This window comes from Anabrus simplex, chromosome 1 (assembly GCF_040414725.1).
Source record: "Anabrus simplex isolate iqAnaSimp1 chromosome 1, ASM4041472v1, whole genome shotgun sequence".
NCBI classification, from domain to species: domain Eukaryota; kingdom Metazoa; phylum Arthropoda; class Insecta; order Orthoptera; family Tettigoniidae; genus Anabrus; species Anabrus simplex.
In genome coordinates, this window is record NC_090265.1 from 1,067,163,836 (window position 1) to 1,067,187,407 (window position 23,572).

Consider the following 23,572-nt stretch of genomic DNA (forward strand, 5'->3'; position numbering starts at 1 on the left):
ATGAGGCGTGACAAGACTTAAGGAAAATTATGGATAGGAAGAGCATTGTCAGATATGCGATGTTATTTCTTAAGGGACAATATATATCCGTGTATATTTCTGTCTGTCATTTCCCACTAACTCCATTCTCGTTTTTACACAATCGCATTGCCGTGCCATCTCACTTGTTTCCTGACACTACCAGAAATGCGAGTGCTCTTGCCTCTCAGGCGGTCCTGGCTTTAGCTGAAGCTAGCAGGGCATTCAGGGGTTGCAGTAAGGATGTAAAGGAGAGAGCTTATAAGTCTCTGGTAAACCCAACTAGAGTATGATTCCAGAGTATGGGTCCTTCACCAGGACTACCTGATTCAAGACCTGGAAGAAGTCCAAAGAAAAGCAGCTCGATTTATTCTGAGAGTTTTTCGACAAAAATGTTCCATGTTTGGGCTGGGAAGACTTGGGAGAAAGGAGATGAACTGCTCGCCTAATGGTATGTTCCGAGCTGTCAGTGGAGAGATGGCGTGCAATGACATTAGAAAACGAATTAGTCTGAGTGGTGTATTTAAAAGGAGGGAAGATCACGATATGAAGATTAAGTTGGAATTCAAGAGGACAAATTGGGGCAAATATTCGTTTATAATAGGAGCCAAGCTCATGGGGAGGAGGAAAATGATGTTGGTGAAATTATGCTTCAGGAAGTGGAAAGGATAGTAAATAAACTCCATTGTCATAAGGTAGCAGGAATAGATGAAATTAGACCTGAAATGGTGAAGTATAGTGGGAAGGCAGGGATGAAATGGCTTCATAGAGTAGTAAAATTAGCGTGGAGTGTTGGTAAGGTACCTTCAGATTGGACAAAAGCAGTAATTGCACCTATCTATAAGCAAGGGAACAGGAAGGATTGCAATAACTATCGAGGTATCTCATTGATTAGTATACCAGGCAAAGTATTCACTGGCATCTTGGAAGGGAGGGTGCGATCAGTCGTTGAAAGGAAGTTGGACGAAAACCAGTGTGGTTTCAGACCACAGAGAGGCTGTCAGGATCAGATTTTCAGTATGCGCCAGGTAATTGAAAAATGCTACGAGAGGAATAGGCAGTTGTGTTTATGTTTCGTAGATCTAGAGAAAGCATATGACAGGGTACCGAGGGAAAAGATGTTCGCTATACTGGGGGACTATGGAATTAAAGGTAGATTATTAAAATCAATCAAAGGCATTTATGTTGACAATTGGGCTTCAGTGAGAATTGATGGTAGAATGAGTTCTTGGTTCAGGGTACTTACAGGAGTTAGACAAGGCTGTAATCTTTCACCTTTGCTGTTTGTAGTTTACATGGATCATATGCTGAAAGGTATAAAATGGCAGGGAGGGATTCAGTTAGGTGGAAATGTAGTAAATAGTTTGGCCTATGCTGACGACTTGGTCTTAATGGCAGACTGCGCCGAAAGCCTGCAGTCTAACATCTTAGAACTTGAAAATAGGTGCAATGAGTATGGTATGAAAATTAGCCTCTCGAAGACTAAATTGATGTCAGTAGGTAAGAAATTCAACAGAATTGAATGTCAGATTGGTGGTACAAAGCTAGAACAGGTCGATAATTTCAAGTATTTAGGTTGTGTTTTTTCCCAGGATGGTAATATAGTAAGCGAGATTGAATCAAGGTGTAGTAAAGCTAATGCAGTGAGCTCGCAGTTGCGATCAGCAGTATTCTGTAAGAAGGAAGTCAGCTCCCAGACGAAACTATCTTTACATCGGTCTGTTTTCAGACCAACTTTGCTTTACGGGAGCGAAAGCTGGGTGGACTCAGGATATCTTATTCATAAGTTAGAAGTAACAGACATGAAAGTAGCAAGAATGATTGCTGGTACAAACAGGTGGGAACAATGGCAGGATGGTACTCGGAATGAGGAGATAAAGGCTAATTTAGGAATGAACTCGATGGATGAAGCAGTACGCATAAACCGGCTTCGGTGGTGGGGTCATGTGAGGCGAATGGAGGAGGATAGGTTACCTAGGAGAATAATGGCTGTTATGGAGGGTAAGAGAAGTAGAGGGAGACCAAGACGACGATGGTTAGACTCGGTTTCTAACGATTTAAAGATAAGAGGTATAGAACTAAATGAGGCCACAACACTAGTTGCAAATCGAGGATTGTGGCGACATTTAGTAAAATCTCAGAGGCTTGCAGACTGAACGCTGAAAGGCATAACAGTTTATAATGATAATGTATGTATGTATGTATGTAGGAGTTAGGGATTGGAATAACTTAGTAAGGGAGATGTTCAATAAATTTCCAATTTCGTCGCAACCGACTTAAGAAAAGGCAAGGAAAACTACAGATAGGGCGACTGCCCTGAATGCAGATCAGTGGTGATTGATTGATTGATTGATTGATTGATTGATTGATTGATTGATTGATTGATTGATTGATTGATTGATTGATTGATTGATTGATTGATTGATTGATTGATTGATTGATTGATTGATTGATTGATTGATTGATTGATTGATTGATTGATTGATTGATTGATTGATTGATTGATTGATTGATTGATTGATTGATTGATTGATTGATTGATTGATTGATTGATTGATTGATTGATTGATTGATTGATTGATTGATTGATTGATTGATTGATTGATTGATTGATTGATTGATTGATTGATTGATTGATTGATTGATTGATTGATTAAAATGAAGTATGGAATAATTTACACCAGAAGAACTTATTCCAAGTTGTAGACTGACTTTTAGCTAGATAATTGTAAAATTGAATTCATAGTATATCAAAGAAATTTTTAAATAATAATAATAATAATAATAATAATAATAATAATACCTGCAGGCAAGTGAACCTTCAGATTATGGCCACCACTTCAAAAAGACCTGGCGGGCGTCAAATACACCATGTCACGATTCTTCTCCTTCTTCTTCTTTTTCTGCCGCTTTTCCCACACCTGCGAGGTCACGGGTGCGGACTGTGTTGCACATGTGTATTTGGCCCTGTTTTACGGCCGGATGCCCTTTTTGACGCCAACCCTATACGGAGGGATGTAATGACTATTGCGTGTTTCTGTGGTGGTTGGTAGTGTGTTGTGTGTATATGAAGAAGAAAGTGTTGGGACAAACACAAACCCCCAGTCCCCGGGCCAGAAGAATTAATCAGAGGCGATTAATATCCCCGACCCGGCCGGGAATCGAACCCGTGACCCTCTGAACCAAAGGCCTCAACGCTGACCATTCAGCCAATGAGTCGGACAGATCATGTCGCAATCTCCTACCATAATTTCTGCAAGATAAATTATTTGAAATTACTTCGAAGTTCGAATCTTGATTCCCACTGTTATATAAGGAGGTTCATACCAAATTTCAATGGCAGATTCCAAATGCAGAAGATCCAAAAATTTCGGATCACCGAGCTCAAGTTAAATCAAAATGATTCATTACCAGAATTACAGAATCACATAAATGAAATGAATTTTCAAAAAGGTTAACCTTGTTCTGAACAATCATGTAAACTGTGAACGATTAGCTCAACATTTTGAGTCCTTACCCAATAATTACCCTTCTCTAGCCTCAAAGATTACAATATCTGGTCCAACCTTTAATTTAACTATTTTGTCTTGCACCTGATCGAGAATAAGTTACACAAATCATTGCATCTTCCCCCATTAACAAGATATCAGGCAAGGATTCCGTAAATGCCCAACTTTTGAAAATGGTTGATTCCAATTTTGTTCCCAAAACGGAAGAAATCTTCCATGATATATGGGAATCAGGAACTATTCCTAATGAGTTACAGTCATCTCTTATATGGTATACCCATAAAAATGGCAAGAGAGCAGATATAAACAACTGCAGGGGCATAATATCTCTTCATTCACTTTCACTTTACTTTAAAGTGCCTTTAAAAGCACTTCAAAGTCGCATTGAACCTATTGTTGATCCACACATTGAGGAATAGGAAGCCGGCTTTCCTAACACCCGCTCCTGCACCTAATAGATCTCTTCACTAAAAATATCTTTGAACCAAGACACTTGCATTGATGTTTCACTCTTCTTGATATCCTCAGGCAGATGGGCGAGGAACACCAGAAAGGATTACGATAGTTAACCGTGGTTCTAAGAAGCCGAAACGATGTGTTAAAAGAAATAATAATGGCGCGTGGCATTCGGAGAGGCCCGGTGCAGGTCTCATGGCTTGATGTCCAGGGGCGAGCTGCGCATCTATGAGGATGGGGTCCTCTCTCTCTCTTAGTCCAGCCCTTCGTAAGGGTGTAGTGGTATCACGCGACAATCCTTCTGGTGATCTTCCTCCGGGAGTCTCTGCTTTGGGCATGGTGGCTTGCTTGCTGTAAGCTTATCCTGGTCAAGTTCTTGACCTGGTCCATCCATCGTAACGAAGACGGCGCAAGCACCCAGTCCCCGAACCAGACAAAATCGATGTGGGTTAAAATCCCCGTTTCGAAAGGGAATCGACCCCGTGACCCCTTCGACCAAAGGCCAGCTTACAACCAGTTAGTCACGGAGCTAGACTTATGTTATGTTATGTTATGTTATGTTATGTTATGTTATGTTATGTTATGTTATGTTATGTTATGTTATGTTATGTTATGTTATGTTATGTTATGAGCATAATTTCAGCTCCTGAATAGTATACTGTAGCTACAATTAATTTTAATCATGTTTTCCAATTTCGTTAACTGATCTGTAGCACAGAGAGTTCATATCATAATGCTTTTATCTGTTCACAGTGTTTCTACAAATGCGTGATGACGTCAGTAGGTGTGGTAAGTCTTATTTATTAATTTACCTAACTAAGTTTGTACCTTATGTATTTTAATAATAATAATAATAATAATAATAATAATAATAATAATGTTATTTGCTTTACGTCCGACTAACTACTTTTACGGTCTTCGGAGACGCCGAGGTGCCGGAATTCAGTCCTGCGGGAGTTCTTTTACGTGCCAGTAAATCTACCGACACGAGGCTGTCGTATTTGAGCACCTTCAAATACCACCGGACTGAGCCAGGATCGAACCTGCCAAGTTGGGGTTATAAGGCCAGCGCCTTAACGGTCTAAGCCACTCAGCCCGGCTTTCTGTATTTTTGAAAATCCCAAGCTTTATCTCGAAATTAGATTCACTATTTAAATACAGACGGCTTGGGGAGCCATATTTCAGTCCTAGAAAGTTATAGAGTTACAGAATTGGATGTCTGTAAGAACTGTATTCATTAAACCAGAACTGGCAAAGAAGGTTGCAGTGTACAGACGGTGGTAGGTCGATGTAAATAAAGTAAGAGCTCGGCTTGTCCTTCACAAAGCGTGAGTTCCAAGGGTAAACAGGTGTGTTGACGTGACTTGTGTCGACGTTTCAACTGCAGTAGGGGACAGGAAGCACTGGAGCTATGAATAACTTGTTCACCACGGAAAGAGGAACAGAATGCTCTGTTCCTGCAGCTGGCAGGTGACCCTGCGTTTGTTTACGTCGGCCTGCCATAGCTGACGATGATACTGCTTCTACCATTTTGGACTGTCCCATTCTTGTGAGTTCATGTTCTTTACCCCACTTTACCTCTCCCTGTTCGTACCTTCTTGCTGGATAGTCATACCACAGGACCAGAAGTATTTAGCTCCTCCATGTGAAATGACGTGTCCTACACCCACCATTCTTAGGACCCGCTATATTCAGTTGACGAGTTAACACGAGCAAACCCTTGGCTTGTATTGTTACCGTCTGAATGGAACACGCGCGGACTGTGGAAGAAATTCCAGACTTTCGTTTGGTGTACAGTGTACGTTATGATCTTATGATGAATATAATTGACAATAATTCACAATAGGCAATTTTATACACGTAAAAAAAGTTATTTCACTTTATCAACTTATCCTTTTAGTTCAAAAATTACGTTACAATGTTTACAAAATGAAGTCTTATTTAAACACGGCAAACTATTGTTTTAATTATACTCGTAGTTTTCCATTTCTCTTACTTTAACATTTGCTTAAGCTGCATTTACCTTTGCAAGTGTACCTCCGCCACACCTCACCCACTGAAATTGGAAAATTATCTAGTACACACTTTAAAAGGTACTGTTTCATTTTGCACATCATCTCACACGTCGAAATATTCTTGACATCGGCACTTGTCAGTTGTAGACATCTGTCGGCAATTTGTTGCTTTTACAATCAAGAAGCTATGATCCGGAAAAAATTATGAAACGTGGTACATTCAATCACGTGTATTATATTAATCAATTGTAATAGTGTGGGTAGTTGAGAATAAAATCCGGTTAATGTGCATAATTCCAATATTTATTCAACTAACAGTAACATATACAGGGCTTTCAAAAGAAGACGCTGCTGGCCGCAGAGACTACATAGTAAGCAACACAGCGCTCACCTGCCGCTAAGTGGGCGGAGAGCTAATGATGGGTTGCTAGTTGCTTTACGTCGCACCGACACAAATAGGTTTTATGGCGACGATGGGACAGGGAAGGGCTAGGAGTGGGAAGGAAGCGGCCGTGGGCTTAATTAAGGTACAGCCCCAGCATTTTCCTGGTGTGAAAATGGTAAACCACGGAAAACCATCTTCAGGGATGCCGACAGTGGGGTTCGAACCCACCATCTCCCGAATACTGGATACTGCCGCACTTAAGCGACTGCAGCTAACGAGCTCGGTACTAATGATAGGAAAATGTCTTCTGTCTTATTTCTGTCTTTGGGAGGGTTCTGTTGGATGATTGCTGACTAATGGCAGACAAATGTTTCCTGTATACTTTTTTCCTGGTTCAGTTTGCTACCTGCGCATATTGCTGTGAAAAGTTTATTTAAAACTTAATTCCGTCGAACTTGAAGGAAATTTATTTAAAAAAACACTCCCTGAAGCTAATTCAGCCTCAAGGACTGTGGTCGAAAGATTGGTGAGGAAATTCGAACCCACTGGCTCAGTGCTGAATAAAAACTGCAGACATAGACGTACAGCTTTAGTACAAGGAAAGATAGTCGAAATTACAGTAGTGCTAGCCAGGCTCCTTCCCTGCAAAAGTCACTTTTCAGACCTGCGCAAAAGATGAATATCTCTTTAGGTTCTGCACGTAAGCCTACCAAACTGTTGCATCAAAAACCATATAGAGCTACCCAAATATTTATTTTGCAAACTGACGCTCCGGTTTTCTAATGCAATTTTGCGAGTGATTTTTTAAATTACACTGGCGGGAAAATAACAGAACACCATGAAATAAGGAATACATAATACGGAAATTTCGGCAAATATTTGTTGAGGTAACATATTTAAATGATTAAAGGTACAAAACTACAGGTTAATAACCACACGAGAAGTGCCATCGCAAATGTTCCATGCTGGTCATTAATACCCGGTGTAATCGCCTGACTGGTGAATGCAGGCATGCATTGTGTTGTACATGTGCTGGATGTCAGCTTGTGGGTCAGTAAATACAGTGACGGTTAATGCCGGTTGTGGATGACGCTGGAGTTGTCATCCAATGATGTCCCATACTGTAGGTGATCTACTGTGGACAGATCAGTGGTCGAGCAGGCCAAGGCAACATGTCGACACCCTATAGAGCAGGATGTATTAGATATTCTCACTTTGCGATGCCGGTATTAAATCTATGTATAGTTCTTTCATTTATATCAGGGTGCGTATAGTGTGGACAGTTGAACAGGCAAGTGTACTTATTGGCTTCTAACCTCTGACGGTAAGGTCCTTGAGACATATACGTATATAGTCTTCGCGGATATGAGATAGGATCTGTTCCTTGGATGTAAATATTATTAATTATGAATGAAGTGTTCAGTAGTAAGGAGAGATTGTGTTCGAAGGTGTATGACACAATCAGAGTTGTTTGTATATAGCCAAATTATTACTATTTGCACAAATTACATTTCGCGTGTTCCAATACAATGACGTAGACGCAATGTATACATATTTATCACACTAATTTAAGTGTTCAGTTGTATCACTCTAGGATTATTTATGAAGTACTGTTTTTTAGTAAATCTTAATATGTGATATCATCGATTCACCAATAGGGTGTTATGTGATTGTACATATATCACACCCTCGCACTATATTTAGAAATAAGAGATATTATTATTATTAGTAGTAGTACTAGTATATTTGTATACTTATTCTAAATACTTTAAGCTGGAAGGTCTTCATATGTGATATGAGTAATTTGTTTTGTACAAGCGGATGGGTAAACAGTGCTATCTACAACTCGGAAAGTTACGTGAGTCATGCGGATAGCACAGAGTCCGATGAGGTGGCCTTGTTGTTATTGTCTTGGGACCCGGAAGAGGTTCGGGTCGTGGTCTTGGTATATTAAGAGCCGCTTCCACTCGTGACTGGATAGCCAGGACCAATCTAGACGTACCATGTGAGAGAAGGGGGAAGCTGAGGTCTGTTTAGGCATGCGAGAAAACGATGGAGGAGATTTGACTGAAAATAGCGGAGGAGTTGATTTTAAAACTTTGGTATACGTAGAGGAGATGTAACTTTGTGAAACATGCTACACTTGAATCTTTGGTGGAACGTGAGAGAAGATGTAACTTTTACGAGACATGCTTGTATTGAATCCTTCGTGGAACGTGAGAGGATATGTAACTGTTATGAAACATGATTGCCTTAAAATCTTTGTTGGCATGTGAAAGGAGATGTAACTTTTGTGAAACATGCTTGTCTTAAAAATCCTTGGTGGATCATAGACGAGATACAAATTTTGTGGAATGTGATATGTGATACTGACCTACAAACTCTGGAGTGCTTAGACACTTGGTATTTTATCACTTGTGGTTTGCTTGTGGCTTTAGGTCGCACCGACACAGATAGGTCTTTTGGCGACGATGGGATTGTAAAGGCCTAGGAGTTGGAAGGAAGCGGTCGTGGTCTTAATCAATGTACAGCCCCAGCACTTGCCTGGTGGGAAATGGACAACCACGGAAAGTCATCTTCAGGGCCGCCGAAGTGGGGTTCTAACCCACTATCTCCCGAATGCAGTGGAGCTAACTGATGAGATACGAGATCACCCTCGGTTTCAGCAAGTCTCGGCAAGACCTCACATATTATTAATATTATTAATATTTAACCTGGAAGGTCTTCATTTATGTGATATGAGTAATTTATTTTGTGCAAGCCAATGGGAAACAGTGCTGTTTACAACTCGGAAAGGTGTGTGAGTTATGCGGGTAGACCAGAGTCCGATGAGGTGGCCTTGTTGTTATTGTCCTTGGACCCGGAATAGGTTCGGGGCGTGGTCTTTGAATGGCAAGAGTATCTTCCACTCGTGATTGGATGACCAGGACCAATCTAGATGTACCATGTGAGAGAAGGAGGAAGCTGAGTTGTATTTTGGCATGCGAGGAAACGATGGAGGAGATTTGACTGAAAACAGCGGAGGAGTTGATTTTAAAACTTTGGTGTAAGTAGAGAAGATATAACTTTTGTGAAACATGCTACACTTGAATCTTTGGTGGAACGTGAAAGGATATGTAACTTTTGTGAGACATGCTTGTCTTGAATCTTTGGTGGAACGTGAAAGGAGATCTAACATTTGTGAAACATGTTTGTCTTAAAATATTTGGTGGAACGTAGTAAGATGCAAATTTTTTGGAATGTGATGTGTGATACTGACCTACAAACTGTGGAGTGTTTAGGCACTTGGTATTTTATCACTTGTGGCGGCTTGGTGTCTTGTATTTTGGTGAAAGCTATGGGGTATTGTATCTCAGACTTTTCATAATTTATGGTCTGGAACAACAAGCGTGTATTGCTCGAGTGAAAGTATCCTTAAACAGAATATTAGAATCAGTTAACACAGTATTATAGGGTACAGTAACTGTGTGATATAACAAGTGCCAATTATGAGAATATGCACGTTGTGTTGATACACAGAGACAGTGAAATATTATTTATCTACATATATGTGGTTTGTGCAGCAGACTGACTGCAAATGGTAGCTTGGTCCTCGCTTTTGGTTTCCCAGTGTGTTGATGGTTGTTTCTGTTGTTGTTGTTGTCGTTGTTGTTGTAAATATGGAGTCTTCCAGAAGTATTTTGTGAGTGTATTTTATGTATATTTTGGTATGTTGCTGTGGTGCTCACGCACGGATGTTATTTAGAATATAGTTAGTTATTTTAGAATGAGTGAAGTTATTGATGAACCAAGGTGCAGTTCCTACCTATTAAATCGTTTTCAGAAGTTTACGTAAGGCCTGAAACAGGTGTACCAGTACGCAGCTTTATATACGAGCCGTGAGAGGGATCCATTCTGGTGAACTCTGGCGCCCATACTACGGACATTTCGAATAATTATTTTTTTTATTCAATGACTTTATTTATTATTTAAATTATTATATGTAATAATATTTCAACGTTAGTGAAAACTCGATATTCGAAGTGTGACTGAAAGAATTTCTCCAGCAGAGGTCCTGTATATTTTTCACAATCTGTTCAGGAGTTACGATATTCGTTTAAGATATAGAGGCCAAACTTCAGCACCTTCTGTAAGGTAAGCGTGTCTGTATTTGTATCTACATTTGTAGTAATGAATCAGTAGTAGTAGTAGTACTAGTAGTAGTAGCCTCTCGTATTACCATAACTTCCGGTACAGTCTGTACCCCGAAGCCAGTCGCTGTGTCAACTAAGAGGTATCTGCGGCCGGCAGCGTTTTCATTTGAAAACTTGTATATTGACTCAACCATATTAGATTTATGGACTTTCCATTTTCAGCTATTTACAGCATGGCGAGCTCTAGCAATCATACCGTAACTGACGTTAAAATACAGAATATTATCGTATATTCTGTGAGATATGAAATTGAATACATTGATGTGCTAAACATGGTACCAGTTTTTTCTTTCTTGCTTTTTTTTTTTTCTAGTTGCTTTACGTCGCACCAACACAGATAGGTTTTATGGGGACGATGGGACGGGAAAGGGCTAGGAGTGGGAAGAAAGGGGCCGTGGCCTTAATTAAGGTACAGCCCTAGCATTTGGCTGGTGTGAACATGGGAAACCACGGAAAACCATTTTCAGGGTTACCGACAGCGGGTTTCGCCGTTAATTTGGGACAAGAAAGTGTTGAATGCACTTGTTTATTACATCAAATATTCAATTTCTTGCGTATTGTTACGTATGTGTATAGCTTAATGTGTACGTTATGTAAAAATTTCGTGGTGATATATTAAGATATTGAGAAGTTTTAAGTAATAATACATGGTGCTGTAGATATAAATAGTGAAAGTTCAAACACCTCTCGAAAGGGGATATGGCAAAAGTGCTTGTTAGCTCTCACCCGGGAAGGAAAGTTTAATGTATATTTTGTGGCCATCATTGATCTCGAGTGAGTTAACTGTAGGGTTGATACGCTAGCCTGAATTCTCACTACCAAGCCTTGCAAATAATCACAAACAAATCAACATTTGATTCGAAGTTAAATACTTCCGAAAGTTCGGAATCTACCATTTGGTCTACGAAAGCTCGCAACCTTCCAAACACTGAATGGGAGCACTGGACAGTATTACACATTATTCAGGAGCGGTATACCTCTATAAAGGAAAAATTAGGCAAGGATAATTACTTGAAGGATACTATCTGTAACACACAAAGCGAGACCAGGTAATATTATAGAAAGAGAGAGTTATAGTAGAAATTAAGCCAGAGAGTTACGTGAAGTGACAAATCTTTTTCCTTTTCTTCTTACAATTGGTCTTACGTCGCACCGACACAGATAGGTCTTATGGCGACGATGAGATAGGGATGGACTAGGAGTGTGAATGTAACGGCCGTGGCCGTAAGTGACAAAACAAACCAAAGGAAGCACTAATATCACTGTATGCAAACAGTATTAATCCACGAGCAATGCCAAAAATAAAACTTGTTTAACAAATTGTTTCATGTCCGAGCGGGTTACCTAGGGAATAGGACTGTATAGCTGTAAGCTTTTATTCGGGACCCAGTCGCCTCGAATCCTCCTATCACCAGCCCTAAAGATTGTTCCGTGGCTTCCCATATTCCGTCACTGACAACGTACACGTGGTTACGCTAAACCACTAGCAAAAGGAAATAATACTGATCAGTGGTTAGTAAAAACACTGTACACTTTTGATATTGCCAAAGAACATTGTCCTCAGAAAAATACATAAATTTGTTGATAACGAGAGACCACTTAAATTTACGCTACTCAAACGATGTTTACAGAGTATCTAAACTGGCTTAAATAATGTAGATGTAAAACTCGAAAAGGGTGTTTTCTTTAGTGATCTGAGTTGTGAAAGCGTCCAAAAATTTAAAAGATAATCCATGTTTGCAGGTTGACGAGGAAGGCAACTTCGAGAAAAACCGCCTGTCCAAAAGTATCGATGCCGTGTGTCAGGAAAGTAAGAGCTGCATTACGTCATACAACGCATTAGTTGATGAATGTAATAAAGGTAAGCATGGAATTAGATACCATTCCAGTTATTTTAACTACATAATTTCATGTGACACATATAAAATATTATAAAAGCTTCAAGATAAGTTATGATCATTCCTCTTACTAGTCACTGGGACATATTTATTACAGAATCAAAAAGCAGCCTTTGGTCGAAAATTGATTTTATTTCACTCCAAGGTAATTCCTGCCAATTTATTGAAGTCAGCCGACATTTATTATTAAAATGTGACATATTTGTGTGCTAGAAAAAACTGAAATAATTTCAGAATATTTTACATACAGACCTACTACGATAGCAGAGGTCTGCGATGATCAAACTTTCTAAAACCTAGTAGGTGATTATTTTGTAATTTTTGTGCTGATTATCGGGATAAAATAGTGAAGAGATTATATACGTACAGTTTCCTCAGAACTTTAGGTCTTATTTTATTACATTAAAATAAAATAGGTATTAAAGCATACGTGTTTATCCAAATACAACTTTCACTGTTTTAAATTGCCCTTGCGTCAAATCGGACAAGTTATATAGCAGTCGTTATTTCTTCATTAGAGGAACATTCGTGTCAGTTTGTAAACTGCTATCGGTACCCTAAGAGGGAGTACGAGGGGTACCAGCTTGAACGTATGGGCAGGGCCTAAGTGCAGCTCTGTGAACTCGATGTAGAAGAATTCCGAAAAGAAGGAAAACTGAAATAATTTCAGAATATTTTACAGCGATAGCAGAGGGCTGTGAAGCTCGAGGTAAAAGAATTCCGAAGAATTTTGCGGAATTTTTATATTTCGAGATTCGCAGAGGTGCAGTTAAGCCCTACCCACATATTAAAGTTAATATCCCTTCTTAGAACACCTATAACAATTTGAAATTTGGCACGATTATTTCTTTATTAAAGGGGTAACCAATGCTGAATGACAAATCGTATTTGACTCCAGGGCCATTTTCACTATCCTACCTGACTACGGCCTTTGGTACTGTGACATTCCACTATTCCAGAAATAAAAATCAATCGAGTCCCAATGAACGCGATTACTGACAACGAAATTAAACATAATGAATGACATTATAAAATGTCATGGAAGTTCAGAGTAACGCAATGTCGAAGTATATAGGATCGTAATGGTAGTGAAAGACAAAGAAAGAATTTGAATTTTTAAAGAACCAACACTGTACAAATGACACAAATGAAGAAACAGGCTTAGGACGCAGACGTATTCCGACTGAGAAGAGAACTTAATCTTTTAAAATATCGAGAAAAAAATAATTTAAGAAAAAAGTTATTATCGTTGATAAAATAACATAATATCGCAAAACAGAGAAGAATACAAATATAAAATGCGTTATATGTATATTTAAGGTACGTGACAAGACTCGGTTATCAGCCATACTATAGACGGAAAGAAAAAGGATTTGACCAGAGAAATAAGCAGTTCATATAACGCAATATCATCATTGTGCCATTCATAAAGCAATCGTAAACGACACATAAATTGAGATAATTGCAGACATCTTTGAGGTCAGATAGAAATTCGAATTACGCAAAGTAATGAGACGAAATCTAATTATTATAGTAAGTTAGGAGGCTTTGATATCAGTCATGTGCTACAGATGATTTCATCAACGTATTTTATCTTTGTAATTGAGCAATTCAAGATCCATATGGCTCTCTAAGAAGATATGAGACGGGCTGTCTGGATAAACCTGAGCTGGACCAACACCGCAGACGATATCTGGATGACCAGCCACGTAAGAAGAACGTCACCCAGGATTGCGGAGGATGAACGAGCAATTATTTCATTCCGCGAGCGAACGAAAAGGAGTTTCTTAAATAAAATGAATATAGATTGGAAGATATTAAGGTGAATTGATGAGTTGTAGTCAAAGAACCAGAAATTATCACTACCATCAAGAGAAGGAAGCTATAATACTTTGGTCATATGATGAGGAACTGTAAATACCACCTTCTACAAGTAATACTCCAAGGGAAAATTAATGGAAAACGTGGTCCGGGGAGAAGTAGGACATCACGGCTCGGCAACTTGAACCAGTGGTTTGGGGTGACAAAGCTTACTCTGTTCAGAACAACTATGAACAAACAACAGATCATGCTACTGATCGCCAACGTTCTGCGAGGACATGGCTCATGAAGAAGAAGAAGTCAAAGCTTGATATATTTTACCGTTACTGTCTTCAAAACAACCTAAATTTTTTAGATTCTCTCGAGTTAATTGTTCAATATAACGATACACTAGGATTAGAAGGGTATAGGCGTTCTTCTTAAGAAACATAATTAACCCAAGTTAGGAAGAGCGATATAGTAATATGATAGTATTATTTCAGTGCAAGCAAAGAATCCAAACACATTATGCCATATCGTATTTGAATTTCTTATGAGGAGAATATTTTGAGATATAATAGTATACCAAGTGATATGTTAAAGTGTATATAGGTGATATGTTATCATAATGAGTTAGAATCGCTCTAGATATGAAAATGATAGCAGACAGAAGAAATGTTGACTTTATTTAAGAAGATAGTGATCCAATTATATGAATATACAAGGATAACGTTATTTGTGCGTCAAGAAAGGTAAATACGTGAAATATGTGTTATAATGAGAAGAGAGTAACGAAGAAAATGTAATGTTGTTATATGAAAGAAATGGAAGATGAATTGAAGGAATATGCGTTGCTACGATGAAATAATAGATGGCAATGAAATATTTGAAGAGAGAGATGCGATGATTGTCGCAAATTAGGATCACATATGTTCATGATTTAATGACATTATACTTCGTCCAAAATCCATAATTACGATGTCGTGTTTTGATTTTCATTGAATATTATTATAGGATAAAATCATCAAAAAATGCCTGTATGATTGAGTATTCGTTCACTTGGACATTTTTTAACTTCGAATTTCCACTGAAAATCGCATTCCCTTGAATTAATTATGGCATACTTAGTTTAATATGGATGGTTATTGCTATTTTGTATAGAGGTGTAACTGAATTTATATCACACAATGTCTTCGAAAATGATGTACTCTAGATATTTGATTCGCGCGAGATTACATGTTGTTATTTAAGGACATTTAAGGATCTGAATGCCTTGTTATACTCATTGATTAATTTATGTTCTAAAGAAGTTAATATAAGACATGAATTTGGATTATATAGTAGCTTTAATTGTTCACAAGCACATTTTTGCTAGTAAATATGAAACGTATTGCTTTTCCGGATTCTTATAGTGGGATATTCCAACGACATCTTGCGATAATTCAATCAGAGATCAATAGATCTTATTTTAATAGATTGTCCTAAAAACAGCCAAGAATATTAACAGAAGCTGATGTGTAGATATAAATATCACATTAACGTAACCATTGATTTCCCATGCAGATTTTACCAGTTTTCTTTATGATTATTGTATAAAGATGAAAGAATAGCACCTTTCAATTGCGATGAAAATATGATAAATGACAATAATGTTCATTAACAAATACTTTAAGCCGTCAGATCAAATATTAACTTATTTTTTTTAATTTTTATTTCCAGATTTCATTTTCCTTTACCAGCATTACTATTTTTGAATAAATAATAGTAGTTAAGATTTACATGAGGTGTTATTTAAAATTTTCTGACATTTTGTAAGCTAACTTAGAATTAAAATGTCAAATTATCGAATATTCTTGCAATCCAATGATACATCGGATGGAGACGTCCATCAACTCAGCTGGTAGGTGAAATGTTACTTGGAGCATCGGTTTATCTTTGATCCCACGTAAAAATATATATATGTATGAACCTTGATATATTGGTCGGGATTACTTGTATGTGATCCATCCTGGACGCGGGAAGGGAAAGTTCATATGTGAAAAGTAGAATAAAATAGTTGAAGCTGGTACAGTATAAAATATGCAAGATGGCGGCTGCGCGCCACAACATCTGGTATCCTGAAGCAAAAGGATGACGTCACCCATTTCGCTTGCCCTCTCAAAGGTCCTAAAAGTACGTGGCGTAATACGTGGCGTAATTTTTTTCAGCAGACAAGCACGTTGTAGATGAGCAGCTTACTTTTTTTAGGATAACCGGATACCATGTAGCCTACGTTATTATAGAGAGGTGATGACCTAGCAATTTTAGCAACCATCACTACGGACTATTTCTTTCCATAACTGTGTGAGTTCGAAGGAGTTCCTACAGTAGGATCCTAAGGCGAACACCAGATCAACGATTGGCATCGCAGGGAGGATGCCGTGGAGAGAGGGGGAATATTCCGCGGGGTAGGAAGAGCGTGGAGCGTGCTGTTCCCAGGTGGACGATTTAAAAACTAGGGTGTGTCTGGCTACGTGTGAAGGCTTGTACTGGCTTGGGTTAGACCCAAGGCTTAACCTTACAGACCAATGTTCGATAACCAGGAGTGCAAGCTTTACCTAACAGACTCAGATTTCAACACCCGGGCTAACCGCATAAGAGTGCGAGCTTAACCATACTGGCTTAACCTAACTAGGCAAGGTGAAGGCTGTAGACTATTCGTATGGGCCTAACTTTATAGATAGCTACCCCAGGAGCTCACAACTTGCAACTTAGGACCTATTAGATTTATCGGCCTAACTTATGGGAACTAACGCAAGGGCTATTATGCAAGATGGCTGTCATACGCTATTCTTATAACGTAATTTTTAATTGTTCAAATTTTATTTCTAATTTTCAAATTTTTCAAATAATATTTTTCTTTCTAAAGGTGACCATCGAATTCAATACAATTCCATCATGTGAATATTAAAGAAGCAATCGAAATTTACATCTCAAAAAAGATAACGAAACGAACCTGAATAACCACGTATTTAAAAAATTCCCCTATCCACCCTACTTAATTAACATCTGGACAACATTTACACTGTTTTCATTAGCACTTAATGAATCCTAGATGAGGTAATCTCTGATTTAAAGGTTAGGATATTCTTATCTGTAGTAAATTAATCAATTTCAATAGGTTTTATCTACGTTAGCACTGCGATAACAAGAGCACTCTCAACAGCCGATTATTCACAAGCGTGTCCAACAATGCAAAATAGTATTGTAAACTAAATGGATTTGGCGCCCAGTTATATCACACTGTCCACTTCATTCATCATCCCCGGAATGTATAAGAACAGAGAAACAGTCACTTCGTAAAGACGAGTTTATAAGCTGTATCGGCGTGACAGGTCCTACGTAAGTTCATGATGCCCATAAAGCAATGAAGATTAGAGATTTCATACTAGTGACAAAAGCCTCCACGCCTCTGGAAACAGTACTAGGCAATGACAGATATGAGTTGCTGATAACCAGGTTACATACGGTCATCTCGGAGGATTCTAATACGTCGCCACGAATCACCGCACCACAGGTCAACCCCGAGTTTCTAGATTGATCAAGCACAAGGTGACATCATAGTATCAGGCGATAATTCTAGAAGCCGGTAGTTTTCCAATATGGGAAATGACGGATTAGTTTCATGTGTATGTTGCTAGCAGGGTGTGAAACAGATCCATGGATGGGCGAATTCTGGACGAAGCAGTCGGACGGCGGTGAGGTACAGGCAGGATGGTCGTTAAAATAGCATTCCAAGACTCGAAGATCACACGAGCACATGAACACCCTGGTAATCCCAAAACTCTTGAATTTACACGATATTTTATTATGGTAAAAGGATTTCTGTACGCTGAGAACGTATTTACGAATTTGTAAGCGCCGATTCACTTTCCGTTTCCATTTGAATCACGTGCCACGCCAGACGATCTCAGTCCCGTTTTGAACTACAATCTTCGGCGTATTGCACATCAAGAGCTTGAAAGGGCAATGCTGTGGGTACGGCAAATATGATCACAGTTTACTGTGTGATCCCAGCAGTGCCTGCTCGATAAGCATCTGGTGGCTGCTTCATAACGAGCAGTCAGTGGATTACGGACCGCTGACCAGCTTCTAATGCCTTCTCTAAAAGTTATCTTCAAAATACAAAGATGTCAGCACGTATCGCTTAGTCCGTGGCAATGGTAATGCACAGAGCTGTTACCCCGGAGTGGTTAATTGACTAACTGCATGGCGCTGTGTAACGTACAGTAATATTGCTTAATGAACCAAAGAGGCGACACAATATAGGCTAACTGAGGCCCTGTTAACGTATTTACCGACTAAAGAACTCAGGCCTATACATCGGATTTTTTATCTACTGTCAGCTCTGTGTGAACACCCAAAGATTTTAAGCACGCGATGCCACTGCCTCGTATTTACTCTCAACCGTGCTTTTACAATCATAAAGGACTGCTTGAACATCAAGAAGAAATTAGTTCCTAGGTATAGCATGGTAACAACTTGGGATGCACATCCAGATGCAGTGAAGGCATCTGTCCTCTCGCTGTGCTATTCAGCAGCTGAGTACGCATGACCAGTGTGGTATAAACGCTGCCATATGAAAACTGTAGATGTGGTACTCGACCAGAGATATCGAATTATCACTGGCAGTCTACTTCCAACATCTCTGGAAAAGCTCCACTCTCTTGCCAGAATAGCACCTAACGACATTCGTCGAGAAATAGATGCGAGAAAAGAGAAGAACTAGGCATCTTAGGCCCATTTTCTGCTTGGACTTCAGCATGTCAGTGTCTCAGGTAAAGAAGAAGCATCTTAAAATCTACTTAATCACTTTCAGGGACATCATAGAGAGCAAGGTCTCAAGAGTGGCAGACCAGAAGTCGAGCATCTAAGTGAACGGCTAATGCCAGATGATGAGCTCCCTCTTGTCCGTATGACAGATTGGATGACTTGGAAATCACTCAGACTGCGTTCTGTTGTCACTAGATGCAGGAAAAACCTCTAAAAATGTAGCTTCACTGTGGATTTCATGTTGTGTCAATGTGAAGAGGAGCAGACCAACTTCCCAACTACATTGTAGTCTAGTGCATAGAGGAGGATCTGCTCAAAGTAACAAATAATGTACTTCAATTGGCCAGTTTCTTATCCACAAAAGTTAAATCCTGTGGTCACATTGTGTTTCTGCATTTTAATATATGTATGTATGTATGTATGTATGTATGTATGTATGTATGTATGTATGTATGTATGTATGTATGTATGTATGTATGTATGTATGTATGTATGTATGTATGTATGTATGTATGTATGTATGTATGTATGTATGTATGTATGTATGTATGTATGTATGTATGCATGTATGTATGTATGTATGTATGTATGTATGTATGTATGTATGCATTCTTTCTCAATGCACCGTATTTCGCATATGACACGATAATTTTAATTTTGAGTGTCAAGGACAATTAATATTTACGTTTTCAGTACCAAATTTAAAATATTATTACAATGCTGATGCACGGAGCCATAAATTTGAGTTACCTGAGTAATGTTAATTTTAACTTTACTTTTTCAGTGACAGATGACAGTAAGTGCGGCGTTGTCTGGAAGAAAATGCAATGCTTAAAGAAGTTCATGGCTCAGGTGAGATTGTTTTCTTTATTATAAACCCTTTGGTTAGGGGAGTTGGAGTCTCAATAAAAATCTCAGATAATAAATTTGAAATTTTTAGCGTCTATTGTTCACTAAAGCCTGATTTGAAAACGTAGGTCTAGAATTAATAGCTTATGTTAAGGAGCAATATTTTCCGATGGTATGACTTCGGCATTCACTGATAGTTTCATGTTCCTTATGCGTACCAATGAGTATCGTATGTAACGAGGAGGGATGTTCGTTTCTTGAAGTACGTATTGGCTATGGAGAGGATCGAACCTTATGCAAACTCGACCAAAGCCGTCATGTGATCTACCGCCATACAGGGAAGTTCTCCACTGATCAGTAGGTATTCATTTTCATCATTGGCCTGAACTTATTCTCCTAAATTGGACCAAAATATGCCATTTTCCTCGTCCATACATCCTTATCTTGACGCACATCTTGAACAAATTTGGACAGCTATCAATCCAGAAACTATGCGGATGCCCACTAGGTCGTCATAGATTCAGTTTCCTACCATGATGTTGTCCTTCGTGCCAACACAGATTACAATCGCCACTGTCCTTGGTCCACTTAAAGTACCACAGTACAGCAATATGAGCCAGTTGGTACACAAGTGTGAATCGAAAAATAATAGATTTCAGCTCTTCATTAACCTAATGATTTAAAAAAAAATCACCGACACTGGGATAAGAATGGGCTAGGACTGGCTGTGTCCTCGATTAATCTACAATCCCGGAACGTGAAGAATGCATCTTCAGGGCTGTCGATGATGGCGTTGGAGCACACCATGTTCCTTATGTAACCTTGCATCTAAACGACTTGTTCTGCGTAGTCTATTCGCTGAGGATTGTTTTCCAACGTTTTCTTTAATACTACAATGTTTCCTCAATAAATGTTACCCACTTCTTAAATTTGTTCATGGAGGCTGCTACGTAGATCTATAGCAGTACTCAACGAGGCCATAGAAGTTGTATTACTTCAAATGAATGCTCTGCGCTATGACGATAATGTAGTAAAGTCATTGAAGGAGTAAGAAGTAAAGGCTCCCGCTATTCGCAACCAGGGCACTAAGTGTAATAGAATGGTAAGCTCTGCGCTCGGCTACTTGTACGCAAAGAATTAATCTGGTACTCAATGTTGATGTAGACAGAGTGATCACGAAGACCGGTTGACTCTGTAGAAATAGTGGAATCTCCTTTCTATTCCCTTTACTTTCTAACGGGGAATAAAACCCACATATTTCAAGGAGAACCTATTTTATCTTTACCACCTCATCTGTGCGGCCCCTTTCGATAACGAAGTTCGTGAATGACTAAAAGATTGCCTCGCACGGTATTCATGGTCACACTGGAGACGAGGATGGCGGAAGCCGTTCTTCGTCATTTGTGATCCGTCCTTACCATCACATCGCCGAGTTCTACCACGAAAGCTGGCACAACTAATAAACATCGTTGTCTCCTAGAAATCTCATAACTTTCGTGAACTTCATCCGGCATACTATCTCGATCTTATCTCAATGGGATGAATGTATGTTTGTAAACATTTCATCGTGCATGGATTTCAATAAAATACTACCAGTGGAAGCGAATGATCCTATTCAATTGATAATATAATTTTGGAACTGTGGCCAGTTCACCCTTACTTGAAGGGATCGCGTATTCTCTTAGCGATCTTTTCCCGGTGTTTGTATCTCGTATATCTTTCCCTATTAACAGCTCATATATCCCCTAACGCCCAATCTACTATGATTTCGAATACTCATCAGACGAGTTGGCTGCGTGGTGCGAGTGACGTAGTTGTAAGCTTGCACCTGGGAGAACGTGAATGCGACCCTATCTTTTCCCATTTTCACACAAGATAAATGCTGTATTTCAATTAAGTCCATGGCCCCTTGCTTTCCAGTCCTAATTCTTTCCTAACCGATCGTCACCAAAACATACCTGAGTTAGTGCAACGTTAAAGCACTGCTAAAACATGGTCCTTAGAACCCCTCTCCAGTCCCTTTATCTGTGACAATTTGTTACGAAGGTATGATTCTTCTACGTCGTGGTCTGGAGTGTCGGGAGTCCGGCTGTTAATGTCCGTGGATATACAGTGTACACTTTTTAAACCGAAAAGTTGTATTCATTATTACTGCTGTTATCTCTAAATGGATTCAGTACTTCTTTCTTTTTTATTTTCTACTCTCAGCGGTTAGAGCAAAATGTATCTCTATTTCGTTTCTCAGTCTTATTTAAGGTTGCAATGCAATGAGGGTGATTATTATTTTAAGAGGAAGTAATACCTGAGTAATGACGTTCAACACAAGGCTACTGCCTGAAAGATGTTTCTCGTAAAGCTAATGGAGCTGCAATGGCTCTGTTTTAGTGAAGAAACCAACGACAAATTTACCCACTCCAAACCTAAGCTAGTTTACTCATCTACAACATTGATTTAAGTTTTGGGAGTTCATTTATAATCACTTGACTTAAACTGATGGTTTCAGAGAATCGAACCAGCATTAAGCTAAACAACATGTTCTTTATTTTTTTAGAATGTTGGAGGAGAATAAGGAACACACCAGACCTGAAGATGACAGAAGATTGAACAACTATTACCTGATATTATAATTTGTTCTAAATAAATATGAATAAATAGTCGTAATACTGGCATTATCCACTCGTAATAGTTATTGTAAAACCTTATCTCCTGATAAATTAGGCACGAAGACCAAATTTCTGTAGTGAATATGGCATATTCCTATTTCAGTAGCCTATTTGAATGTTCCTATTTCCCTATTTCTGTTTTGTCCTAGGTTGATGACCTTGGATTGTCTACACTGTGTCTGTAATCCCACACTATTTTCCAGTCAGACATTACCGTGTGCATGTTTTACACTTCTTGTAATAACCCTAAAGTAGTGATTTTTGTCATAAAATACTTGTAAAGTCGTTTTTGAACTATAATGGAGGTCAGTGGCGACTTAAAAATTAGGCATTCAAAATGAAATCATTACCACCTGTCCGCATGAAGCAGAGGTATGGGAAAACTTCAGTGCCGCGGGTGGGAGGTACTGGAACACCTGCCATACTCACTGGACCTGTCTTCGTTCTATTTTGCCCTCAAGTTGAAAGAACCATAGCGTCGGGGACGGTTCACTCGTGCTCAGACAAGGCAAGCCGACTTCGGATGATTATTAGGAAGGTATGATTAACATGAACGCAGACATGTGATTGTTTTTCTTTTTTGCTAGTTGCTTTACGTCGCACCGACACAGATAGGTCTTATGGCGACGATGGGACAGGGAAGGGCTAGGAGTGGGAAGGAAGCGGCCGTGGCCTTAATTAAGGTACAGCCCAAGCATTTGCCTGTTGTGAAAATGGGAAACCACGGAAGAACATTTTCAGGGCTGCCAACAGTGGGGTTCGAACCTACTATCTCCCGAATACTGGACACTGGCCGCACTTAAGGGACTGCAGCTATCGAGCTCGGTGGCATGTGAAATGGGGAACAACTATTAATGCAAACTTCCTATATAACAACAATATTCACAAACAGAAAAAACAGAACAATAATGGGCTTGTCTCTCAAATACATTTTTGAACCAGTCTTATGTACGGAGTTTTCAATAATATTCAGA

At 39.1% G+C, this 23,572-nt stretch overlaps 1 protein-coding gene across 1 annotated transcript in view; it reads left to right on the forward strand.

The window, feature by feature from the left end:
- LOC136876153 (uncharacterized) overlaps nucleotides 1-22,603 on the forward strand; it is a 55,770-nt gene extending 33,167 nt beyond the window's left edge. The window contains exons 4-7 of the mRNA XM_068228367.1: nucleotides 4,737-4,772; nucleotides 12,320-12,437; nucleotides 19,871-19,938; nucleotides 22,487-22,603. Coding sequence (XP_068084468.1) covers nucleotides 4,737-4,772; nucleotides 12,320-12,437; nucleotides 19,871-19,938; nucleotides 22,487-22,504 — 240 coding nt within the window. The 3' untranslated portion in view covers nucleotides 22,505-22,603. The remainder of the gene's footprint in view (nucleotides 1-4,736; nucleotides 4,773-12,319; nucleotides 12,438-19,870; nucleotides 19,939-22,486) is intronic.
- Nucleotides 22,604-23,572: the final 969 nt, after the last annotated feature.